The sequence below is a fragment of the Mustelus asterias genome, chromosome 5, assembly GCF_964213995.1.
Source record: "Mustelus asterias chromosome 5, sMusAst1.hap1.1, whole genome shotgun sequence".
NCBI lineage: Eukaryota > Metazoa > Chordata > Chondrichthyes > Carcharhiniformes > Triakidae > Mustelus > Mustelus asterias.
Window position 1 is genome coordinate 85196894 of NC_135805.1, and position 12419 is coordinate 85209312.

The following is a 12419-nucleotide window of genomic DNA, read 5'->3' on the forward strand; positions in this document are numbered from 1 at the left end:
TTACATCATTGATGTATATCAGGAAAAGCAAGGATCCCAATATTGACTCCTGGAGAACACCATTACAAACTTAGAAACCCTACAGTGCAGAAGGAGGCCATTCGGCCCATCGAGTCTGCACCGACCACAATCCCACCCAGGCCCTATGCCCACATATTTACCCACTAACCTACACATTTTAGGATTCTAAGGGGCAATTTTTAACCTGGCCAATCAACCTAACCCGCACATCTTTGGACTGTGGGAGGAAACCAGAGCACCCGGAGGAAACCCACGCAGACACGAGGAGAATGTGCAAACTCCACACAGACAGTGACCCGAGCCAGGAATCGAACCCGGGACCCTGGAGCTATGAAGCAACAGTGCTAACCACTGTGCTACCGTGCCGCCCGAGCCTGAAAAATGTCCTTTAACCATTACTCACTGTTTCCTATTACTCAGCCGATTCTGTATCCACGTTTCTCCTGTCCCATTTATTTGAGCTATAACATTTCTTGCAAGCCTATTGTGTGGCACTATATCAGATACATTTTGGAAGTCCATGTGCACCATATCCAAGCATTACCTACATCGATCCTTTCTGTTACCTCTTCAAAAAAGACCCCAGTTAGTTAAATGTTTTCCCTTAAATCTATGCTGTCTCTTCCTAATCAATCCACATTTTTCCATCTGATCATTAACTCTATCCCAAATCATTGTTTCTCGAAGCTTCCTCACCACTGAAGATAAACTGACTGGTCTTATCTTTGCAATCTTTTTGAACAAGAGCAGAATGTTTGTATTTTATCAGTCCTCTGGCACCTCCCCTGAGTCTTGGGAAAACTGAAAGATTACGGCCAGTATCCCTCTAATTTCCAGCATCACTTCCTTCACTATTCTTGGATGCATCTCATTCAATCTTGGTGCCTTGTCAACTTATGTCAACAACAGTTTATCCAATACCACCAATTTATCAATTTTGAACTCTTCTAGGAGCAGTGTTTCCACCTCTGCCACCATAGTCTTGGTAGCATCTGCTTCCTAAACACCGGTGCAAAGTATTCATTTAACACCCCTGCCTCCATGTGTAAAATTCCTTTTTGTTCCAGATTTGACCCTAACCCTTTTACCACCATGCAGTATAAATTGGTGTTCTTGCAAATCTGTCCTGATGAGTGCAAAAAGGTTAGTTATCATGTCTCTTTTATCAGTGCTACAAATTCTGTACAACCAAACTACTTTACTTTATGCTCATTTCTCCTCTCAGACAGATGAATGGAGACTAAGCTACGTCAATAAAGATTTCACAGTATGCCCCTCTTATCCTCCTATTGTCATGGTGCCAAAATCAATCGATGATGACATTCTGAAAAAAGTTGCTACATTCCGCCAAGGTGGTCGCTTCCCTGTACTCAGTTACTACCACAAAAAAAACGGAATGGTGAGTATGAAAAATGGTTACAGCCTTTTGTATAAAATAGTAGTCTGAATATTTTTCATTTCTGTTCATATGTATAGGCTAAACTTTCAGGCTTTGTAAGGATGTGTACTGCAGGGTGTTTTGCCATCAGATTTCCACATCTTTCACAATACTCTACTTGGCTAAGTGCACAAATGATGTGGAGATGCCGGCGTTGGACTGGGGTAAGCACAGTAAGAAGTCTCACAACACCAGGTTAAAGTCCAACAGGTTTATTTGGTAGCAAATACCATAAGCTTTCGGAGCGCTGCTCCTTCATCAGATGGAGTGGTCTCTGTTCTCAAACAGGGCACAGACACAGAAATCAAATTACAGAATACTGATTAGAATGCAAATCTCTACAGCCAGCCAGGTCTTAAATGTACAGACAATGTGGGTGGAGGGAGCATTCAACACAGGTTAAAGAGATGTGTATTGTCTCCAGACAGTACAGCTTGTGAAATTGTGCAAGTCCAGGAGGCAAGCTGTGGGGGTTACTGATAATGTGACATAAATCCAACATCCCGGTTTAGACCGTCCTCATGTGTGCGGAACTTGGCTATCAGTTTCTGCTCAGTGACTCTGCGCTGTCGTGTGTCGTGAAGGCTGCCTTGGAGAACGCTTACCTGAAGATCCAAGGCTGAATGCCTGTGACTGCTGAAGTGCTCCCCCACAGGAAGAGAACAGTCTTGCCTGGTGATTGTCGAGCGGTGTTCATTCATCCGTTGTCGTAGCGTCTGCATGGTTTCCCCAATGTACCATGCCTCGGGACATCCTTTCTTGCAGCGTATCAGGTAGACAACGTTGGCCGAGTTGCAAGAGTAGGTACCGTGTACCTGGTAGATGGTGTTCTCACGTGAGATGATGGCATCCGTGTTGATGATCCGGCACGTCTTGCAGAGGTTGCTGTGGCAGGGTTGTGTGGTGTCGTGGTCACTGTTCTCCTGAAGGCTGGGTAGTTTGCTGCGGACAATGGTCTGTTTGAGGTTGCGTGGTTGTTTGAAGGCAAGAAGTGGGGGCGTGGGGATGGCCTTGGCGAGATGTTCGTCTTCATCAATGACATGTTGAAGGCTCCGGAGGAGATGCCGTAGCTTCTCCGCTCCGGGGAAGTACTGGACGACGAAGGGTACTCTGTCCACCGTGTCCCGTGTTTGTCTTCTGAGGAGGTCAGTGCGGTTTTCCGCTGTGGCGCGTCGGAACTGTTGATCGATGAGTCGAGCGCCATATCCTGTTCTTATGAGGGCGTCTTTCAGCGTCTGGAGGTGTCTGTTACGATCCTCCTCATCCGAGCAGATCCTGTGTATTCGGAGGGCTTGTCCGTAGGGGATGGCTTCTTTTACGTGTTTAGGGTGGAAGCTGGAGAAGTGGAGCATCATGAGGTTATCCGTGGGCTTGCGCCCAAAGTGCACAAACACAGGGCTGGAAGCTCGAAGTATTGATAAAAAGATACAAATGTCATGCCCATGTATTTTCCATGCTTTTATTGTACCTGAAGCTATACTCCTACACAAAGTAAATTCTTACTACACTGAGTTTATCTTGTTAAAGATTCAGCTGGTGAATTTTTATTTTTGTGCAAGTTGCTCAAATTAACTGCACACAGCCATGAACTTAATTCTGCATTTGCTTTTAATTTTGAAAGCTCTATGGCATGCACTTTCTTAAACTAATTTAATGGATTAAAATATGATATTGTTAATCATACTTGCACAGGAGAAAATGGCATACAAGATTATGTTGGATAATCCCCAAATTAGTTAGAGTGCAGTGTTGAAATCTTGACCACTTAATCATGTTAAAACAAAAATGTGAAACATTTAATATTTCAAAATGGCTTTATTGTACATCATAGAAAGTAACAGTGCAAAAAGTCCCACCTTGTCCATGCTGGCCGGCAGAAGCTATCCAGCCTAATCCTGCATTTCAGTTCTTGATTGGAACTGCAGCCTTGAAGGTTACAGCACTTCCAAGTACTTGTTCAATGTTATGATGATTTCTGCTTTTACCACCCTTTTCCAGCAGAGTTCCAGATTGCCACCACCCACAGGGTTAAAAAATTCTCCTTGCTTCCACTCTAAACCTCCCAACATCTTAGCCTCAATGTATACCCCTTGTTATGGATTCCTCAACCAAGGGGAATGGAAACTTCCACTCTTTTAGATACCTTGTCCCCTGCCAGCCTTCAAAGGAAACAATTATAGCTTATCCAATCTTTCCTCATAACTAAAATTCTCCACTCCAGCCAACATCTTCAAATCTCTTCTGTATGCTTTCAATCTTAATCTTTCCGATAGTCTGGTGCTTAGATCTGTGAACACTGTTCCTGCTGTGGCCTACAAACATAGAAACAAGGAGCAGGATTAGGCCACTGAGCCCCTTGAGCCTCCCCACCATTCAATAAGATCATGGCTGATCTTATTGCAACTTCAATGTCACATGCCTGCTTATCCCTGATAACCTTTCACCCTCTTATCAAAAATCTACCTAGCTCAGCTTTAAAAATATTCAGAGTCTTCTTCGACTGCCTTTCGAGGAACGAAGTTCCTGAGCCTCCACTCTCAAAGAAAAAACTTCTCATCTCTGCTCAAGTGAGTGACCCTTTATTTTTAAACAGGGACCCTGAGTTCTAGATTTTCTGACAAGAGGAAGCATCCTCTCCACATCCACCCTTTCAATACTCCTCAGGAACTTAAAGGTTTTGATCAAGTTGCCTCTTACTCGTATAAATTCTAGTGGATACAAGCCTAACCTCTCCACTTTTCCTCATAAGATAACCCACCCATTCCTGTTATTAGTGTATTAAACCTTCTCTGAATTGTTTCTAACACATTTTGCATCTTTCCTTAAATACGGAGACCAGTATTGTACATAGTACGTCAGATGTGGCCTCACCAATGCCCTGTACAACTGAAACATAACCTCCTTACTTTTGTATTCAATTGCCATCACAAATTATAGCATTCTATGCACTTTCCTAATTAGTTGCTGTACATGCATACAGGTCTTTTGTGATTCATGCATGAGGACACCCAGATCCCTCTGCATCTCAGCTTTGCAAGTTTTCACCATTTAGCTAATAAACTTTTTCACTCTTCCTGCCAAAATGGACAATTTCACATTTTTGCATGTTGTACTCCATTTGCCAGATTTTTGTCCATTCACTTAAGCTGTCTATGTCCCTTCTTGCGTCCCCTACACAAATTACTTCCCTATCTATCTTTGTGCTATCAGCAAATGTAGCAGCCATCCCTTTAGTCCCTTCATCCATGTCATTTATATAAATTGTGAAATGTTGGAAGTCCCAGCACTGATCCTCGTCACATTCTGACAACCAGAAAATGGCCCATTTGTGCCAAATTTTTTCCTGTTAGTTATCCAGTCTTTAATTCATGTCAATATGTTAACCCACACACCATAAGCTTTTGATTTTGAGCAATAATCTTTGTTGCGGCACCACATCAAATACCTTCTGGAAATCTAAGCACAGTACATCCACTGGTTCCCCTTTATCCACAACACATGGGACTCCTTCAAAGAGTTGGTTAAAAATTATTTTCCTTTAACAAAAGATTGCCTTGAATTTTTCTCAGCTATAAAATCTTTATCCTCTAACACTTTCCCTGTGACTGATGTTAGTTAACTGGTCTGCAAGTCCTGTTTTCTGTCTCCCTTTTTGAATAGAGGAGTCAAATTTGCTGTCTTAAATCTAATGGAACCGTCCCAATTCTAAAGAATTTTAGAAAATTAAAACCAATGCATCGACTGTCTCACTAGCCACTTCTTTCAAAACCTTATGGTGAAGTCTATCCAGACCACGGGTTTTGTCCGCCTCCAGGCTCAACAGTTTACTCAATCCCACTTCTCTGGTGATTTGAGTGAGTCCCTCCCTCCCTTCCATTTCCTGACTTGCAGCTATTTCTGGGATATTATGTGTGTCTTCTATAGTGAAGCCCGGTGTAAATACCTGTTTAATTCATCTGCCATAGCCCTACTTTCCAGTACCAATTCTCCAGGTGGTCTTTCTATAGGATGAAAGGTAATTTTATTAACTCATTCTTAAAGTATCTATGTAATCTCCTGCTAACCATCTTTATTATTAGCTCTCTTTTTCTCATACTCTTTGCATCAGAGCTTTTCCCTCTACAATCTTTTTGTCATTCTTTGCATGTGCCTTTTTGACCATCTTGTAGATACCCATTGACCACCTTCTCCAACCTACTTGTGGATATGCAGTCCAAGGTCCCTCTGTTTAGCTACACTTTACCATTTATTGTTATATTTATTATCCCTTGTCTTGTTGTCCTCCACAAATACATTACCTCACACTTGTTTGGATTGAATTCTCTTTTCATCTGTTCTTAACCTGACTAGTTCCTAGATGTCTTCCTGCAGTCTACAATTTTCTTCATAGTTAACCAATAACATGATCAATTTTTTTATCTTCTGCAAACTTCCTAATCTTACCCCGGCATTCAAGTTCAAATCTTTGGTATATTTATACCACAAAAAGAAAGGGATCCAGTTTTGAGCTCTGTGGAAACACCCTTCCAGTCACACAAACACCCTTTGATCATCACCTCCGTCCTCATTGTTATCTTTTAAGTAAAAGCGTAATAATATTCAATATGCTCATTCCAGACTACAGATTTCTGAGGGTATGTTTTCATCCAATAAATTTTCCCTGTGCAAAATGAAGTTGGTAATTTGGATTATTGCATGTTATAAACTGAAAGTAATGTGAGCTGATAGAAAAAGTAATGACCAAGAAATGTTGCCAAAATGGACTGGCTTGTTTAACATAAACTGGATCTTCCTACTGTTTTGAAAAAGGTGCGTGCTTTAATGAAATGTACGGCAGTGAAGTTGATTGAGATCCTTCACAGATGATCTAAAACATGGCTCCTCTTGAGGCTTGCTATTTTGTGATTATTATTCAAGCCTTTTAAGATTCAAATTGTGATTTTTTTTTTAATCTTCTAGAAAATGGGCCACTCTAATAAAGCTATTGAGAAGATGGATAAAATTAAGTAAGGGTCTAGTTACTTTAGTTTTATTACGAGCACAAAGCATATTATCATGTCTCGACTTGAATTTGGAAATCATGACTGAAATGTCTGTAGGTTTTGAACTGTAATATCCCAACATGAGCTGGCAAGGTTTATTGTCTGCTGATCAGAAACTGTGATCAATAAAACAGCTTGCGCATTAAAAATGAACTGATCAGTCACTTCACTGAGAGATCTCCCTGCCCTTTCATCTCATTTTCACTGCAATCATTTTACATCTTTCTGCAAGATTCAATTGTATAACTGCATTTTTGTTCAAGAAATCTGAATGTATTTTTTCTTTCAGTGTCGGTTTGTCGAAATTTAGTGTAGACCAGACTGATAAGTTAATAAAATTAGATGAGGATACACTACAATTTCCTTATTTCTGCATCATAGCTATACTGTTAGATTTACCGTTAATTCGTGAGCATGGTAATACAAAATTCAGCTTCATTTTGATATTTCTTTCAATATCAGTATTAAGTTGATCTTTCTCTACACCCTAGCTATGACTGTAAGGCTACATTCTGCACTCCTTTCTTTCTCAATGTACGGTATGCTTTGTCTGTGTAGTGCACAAGAAACAATACTTTTCACTGTATGCTAATACGTGACAATAATAAATCAAATAAATAATGTAATTCTGTTGCAAAAAAGTACAACAAATTATGTTTTTAGCTGAGTAATATTTGCTTCTGTGTTACTTCAGCCGTTGGCCGATTGATAGGTGACCTGTTCGCATGCATTACATAGAGAGAGTGCAAATGCCTTTTCTTGCTGAGAAGCTTTGAGTGCAAACAATGATCTTTGATCATAGGATGACTAGAATTTATGGGGAAAATACATTTAAGGACCCTTTTATACTGCATGCTGTGTCTTGGGAGAACAACCTCAGAATGCTGCTCTCCTGAATTTGCAGTGCAGTTATGCAGCTGTCATTTCTTATATTAACTAACCCCCAGATTTGGATTTCTCTCACTGAACCTCTCTGCTTATCTTTCCACATTTTAAAATGCTACTTTAAAACTTGCCTCTTTTGAGGAAATCTTTGGTCATTTGTCCTAATATTTCCTTGCGTGGCTCATTTTAAAATTTTGTTCAGCTCTGCTATGAAGTGCCTCAAGATATTTTACCATGTTAAGGGTACTGTTAAAATACAAGTTGGTAGTGATAGATGCCCCCTTTTGTACCAACAGCACAGGTCATATATCCTTGGGGTAGTATGTGTACACAACTGGCAAATTGGTCCCTAAACACACAGCATTATTTTGCCATGATGTTATCAATAGATGTCAGCAGGGATGTTCTGAACATTTTTGATCATTGCACTTGGTATCCAGAACTAAATTGATAATAGATGCTAAGACTAGGTGCATATCTGGCTTCTTTGGTTGCTGATTTAACAAATCCATCAACTTGTAACTTTATCTGACCATTACTGCAAAACAATGCCTCCGGAAGGCAACAGCAAAATAACAACATGAAAATGGTTATATGCATTTCTATGTCTTGACTACTGCCCCAGGCAAATTGCTATCCGAGGCTGAATTTATCCTTTATTCACAGCCAACAATTGCTGAGCTGAACGAGGAAAGCTTTTCTCTGATGGTTTGGGTTCAAAATATTGAATCTGGGGTACCGGGAAATGGAGCAAGAATGGTAGACTGAATGGCTTGGTCAAAAGGAAAAAAGAAGCATGTGATAGGTCTAGGCATCTAAAAACTGACAAAGTCCTTGAGTATAGTGGAAGTAGGAAGGAGCTTAAACATGGAATTAGGAGGGCTGAGTGGGTCCATGAAATATCTTTAGCAAACAGGGTCAAACAGAAAATCCCAAGGTGCTTAATGAATGTATTAGGAGCAAGAGGGTAGCAAGAGAAGGAAAAGTCTCCACCAAGACAATGGAGGGAAGTTATGCGTGGAGCCACAAGAAGAGGGTGAGATCCTTAATGAGTACTTTACATCAGTACTCACCAAGAAGGACATGACGGATGTTTAGGTCAGAGATAGGTGCGTGAATGCTCTAGAGAATGTCAATATATCAAAGATGTTGGCTATGGGAGAGGTTGAATAAACTAAGATTGTTTTCACTGGAAAGACAGAGGCTGAGGGGAGACCTGATGGAGGCCTACAAAATTAGGAAAGGCATAGACAGGGTGGATAGTCAGGCTTTTTCCAAGGGTTGAAGTGTCAGTTACAAGGGGGCACAGGTTCAAGGTGAGAGGGAAAGTTTAAGGGAGAAGTGCAGGGGAAGTTTTTCATACAGAGAGTGGTGGGTGCCTGGAATGCGCAGCCAGAAGAGGTAGTGGAAGCAGACACATTAGCAACATTTAAGAGGCATCTGGATGGGTACATGAATAGGGAGGAAATAGAGGGATACGGATCGAGTAAGGGCAGAAGGTTTTTTTTAAAGTTTATTTTGGGCATCATGGGATCCGCACAAGCTTGAAGGGCCTGTTCCTGTGCTGTACTTTTCTTTGTTATTATACCTTCTAACTGTCCAGAAAACCAAAACAGGAGATTCCAACAAGTGGATACTCGGAACTGAATGCTACAATGCTACTTTTGTAAATTTGACCAAACTTTGCTTCTGTAGCACCACACAGGATTTAATCAGTAAAATTATCATATTATAGTGTGTGACATAAATTGTTCAAGTGAACTCGTGTCACTTAGTATTGAATGCCTCAACATTTGATTTCAAATGTATATTCTCAAAATAAACAGGACTTGGCAAAATCAACTGTGAAGAACATTCTCTCAGTTGACTGTCGGTATTAATATCAAAATAACTAAGGTTATTAAATTCTGCAGTCATTACAACTCTTTATTTGCAGTGGTTGGTAAAGAGGGAAGGCCTGTTCATTGTGACGTACAAATTGTTGGGGTGTAAACATCATTTGTCTACATGAAGTTCTAGACTTAGAAGTTTGGAGGGCACCATGTTGGCTAGTAGCTGCTGTAAACTTGAGAAAAGTTACAGCAGTTCCATAACGCAAGTATTCTGCAATTAATGTTTTAACAGAACTGTATTACTCTCTCTAGTTTCTGTAGATGTGTTCTTTTATACAGAGTTGAAATATTGTAAGTGATTTGTTCTAAACAGTTTTGTCTCTTAAAGGGAAATGAAGTTGCTTCCTAAAGTGGTAGAATTTCCTATGGTGCATAATGATGAGTGACATGTGAAATTATGCCCATTTTGCCAACCTCCATCTATGCCTAAAGTTTGTATCGATCTCATTAACCTGTGCCAGAATGTAAAAATCATTTTGGAGTTGAGAAAGATCGGAGTCTAGTCCATGTGTTTCTTCTATAAGTTCTTGAACTATCAAACCATTTGTGTGTATTAGGCACAACAGATTTAATGAGCATGCAATTGTGGCAGCACTTCAATTTTTAACATGACTTGAACTGAAAATGTAGTTGAAGAAACAGAAAACGCGGTGCCAGAGGATAGATGTTTTTTTGTAAAACTGCCTACAAGTAACAAAACACCAGTACCTGGTGTACCTAAAATCCTTTACTTAAGCACCCATTTTATACCAATGTAATTGAAGGAAATATGTGATTCTATAACATGCTGATGAAGCTATTATAGCAAACCAGGAAACAGTTGGACAGGGATCAACAGACTGGCGTGAAATGGAAGAAGAAATTTGAGTGTAGCATAATTTGATGTACAATCCAATTGCATTTGTGTTTGCCCAATTTTTTACACAGAGTATTTGCTTCACAACCAGATAATGCATGTTTCTGGCAACAAATTGTGCGAATCAGGAGTGAACTGCAAGTCCGAAAGTCCCAACAATTGGAATTCTTTGAACCAAGTGCCCAGTCCACCTACCTGCAAAAAGAAAGCACTAAAACCTGATCACGGGGCACAGGAATGGGGCGACATAACAGGAGTTCCAGAACAGGGGACAATGATTCAGGGAGAGAAAGAATTGGGGAAGGAGCCACCAATAGGAATCCCCAGGGAGAGGAGCAAAGATAGATATTCCATGTAGTAACAGGGCTGTTGTTGGCAGGTTTCATGTAATGAAAGCTCGGGAGAAGCCCTGGAAAGCTGAAAAGGCAGCAAGAGGTTGGTAACCTCATGCTGTGTACTGCTTTAGCAAAGGTTACCCTTTGGAACAGGTAATATTCTACTCGGCTTGGCCGAAGAACTTCAGTTGTTGAAGTGTAGAATCTGTGAGGATGCAATTCTGGGAAACGAGATTGAAACCTTGAAGTGAGCAGTTGCTAAGGCAGTCCGAGGTGGAGTGACTTTTGGAGGAAGTCGGAGGTCAGATTTTCAAAGGTGAAGACTAGAATCCTTTTGTGAGAGATAGGGTTTCACTGGTTGACTAAGTTTTTATTGACACTTGGGTGGCTTGCTGGGATCTGACTTGATCATATCTGCCTTTTATTGAGTGTGGTGTGTTCAGCCACAGTTTGCATGTTAATTTTCATGTGCTACATATTAACCTTGAATGTTCAGAGTATAAGATAGATATTTTTACTTATTTTTCTGACTATCACAGAATTATAAAATCCCCACAGTGCTGAAGGAGGCTATTTGGTCCATCAGCCTGCGTGGTCAGCAATCCCACAGAGGCCCTATCCCCGTAACGCCATGTATTAACTCTGCTAATCGCCCCAACACATGGGCAATTTAGCATTGCCAATCCACCTGACCCTCATCTTTGGAGTGTGGGGAAAAAACTGGAGTATGCAAAGGAAACCCACGCAGACACAACGTGCAAATTCCACATAGTCACCCAAGGTTGGAATTGAATGCGGGTCCCTGGCACTGAGTTGTAGTAAAGTTTATTTTGTTTGTTCTACTGGATTGTACCAAATCCAGTCTCTACTGGATTGTACCAAAATCTTGGGTATCTGGTCCAGGATTGTCATAAAATATACAGGCAATTTCACCCCTTCAAATATCTGTTAAAATAAAATGGGATTAAGAAATACAGGAACATTTAACCCTAGACCTGGGCATTGTGGTTTCTGATTTTCCCATTGGTCTAATAGAAAAAATTGTGAAACGATACATTGCTTGATGAGTACAACAAGGCCTTGCAGATATATCCGTCACACTATTTACCCACTATTTTACAAAACATACCGAGCAAGTAACATTCTTCCCCCCTCCTTCTCAGTCATGCATGTTTCTGGGAACAAAAAAATTATAACCAGATTGTAAAGCAAATACCGCACATTGGAAGTGAAAATGGGGTGATTTACTGTTGCTTTATGAGATAGGGTGTTGAGAACACTGTGGTTGTGGTCCTGGATGTTGTATTGATTTGACATTGTTGTTTATGGATTGCTGTGTTGGGATGTTAGCTACTTTGTAGTTCTTCTGATTTATCTGAGTGGTCTACTTTTGCATGGAGGTCGCCTGAATTGGTATTCCATAAATTGCTTTTGATTTGATTCATTGTCACATGTATTAACTTGCAGTGAAAAGTATTGTTTTTGCGTGCTATACAGACAAAACATACCGTTCGTAGAGAAGGAGACGAGCGAGTGAATGAAGTTTTAGAACGAGAGTAAAAGATAGAATTAGAAGGTATGCTGGGCACAGATTGCAAGAAGTCGCCTCGCTCCATCTTGGAGAACTGGCTTGGACCAATTGGTATTTCCTAAGTTCAAAGCAGAATCAAGTTCTTGCTCTTTCATACTGAGATATGTATCAGATGTTTCACAAGACCCATGTCTGTTAAGGGAGCACTACCTCGCATCATGACTAGTTGGTATCAGTATCCCTGGATATGTGGAATGTGTGATGATGAAAATTGCCCAGGTATGTCCTGAGCAATCAAAGCAGAACAAATCCAGCCCAGCCAATTACTGTCCATCAGTTTACTCTTGATCATCAGTAAAGTAATGGAAGGGGTTACCAGTGGCGCTTACTCAGCAACAACCTGCTCATGAATGCTATGT

At 40.6% G+C, this 12419-nt stretch overlaps 1 protein-coding gene across 1 annotated transcript in view; it reads left to right on the forward strand.

Annotated features, from left to right (window-relative positions):
- The window catches only part of mtmr9 (myotubularin related protein 9), a 95653-nt gene that overhangs the window by 19059 nt on the left and 64175 nt on the right, over nt 1-12419 (forward strand). Inside the window, exon 4 of the mRNA XM_078212941.1 lies at nt 1247-1420. Within this exon, the coding sequence (XP_078069067.1) occupies nt 1247-1420 (174 nt within the window). The remainder of the gene's footprint in view (nt 1-1246; nt 1421-12419) is intronic.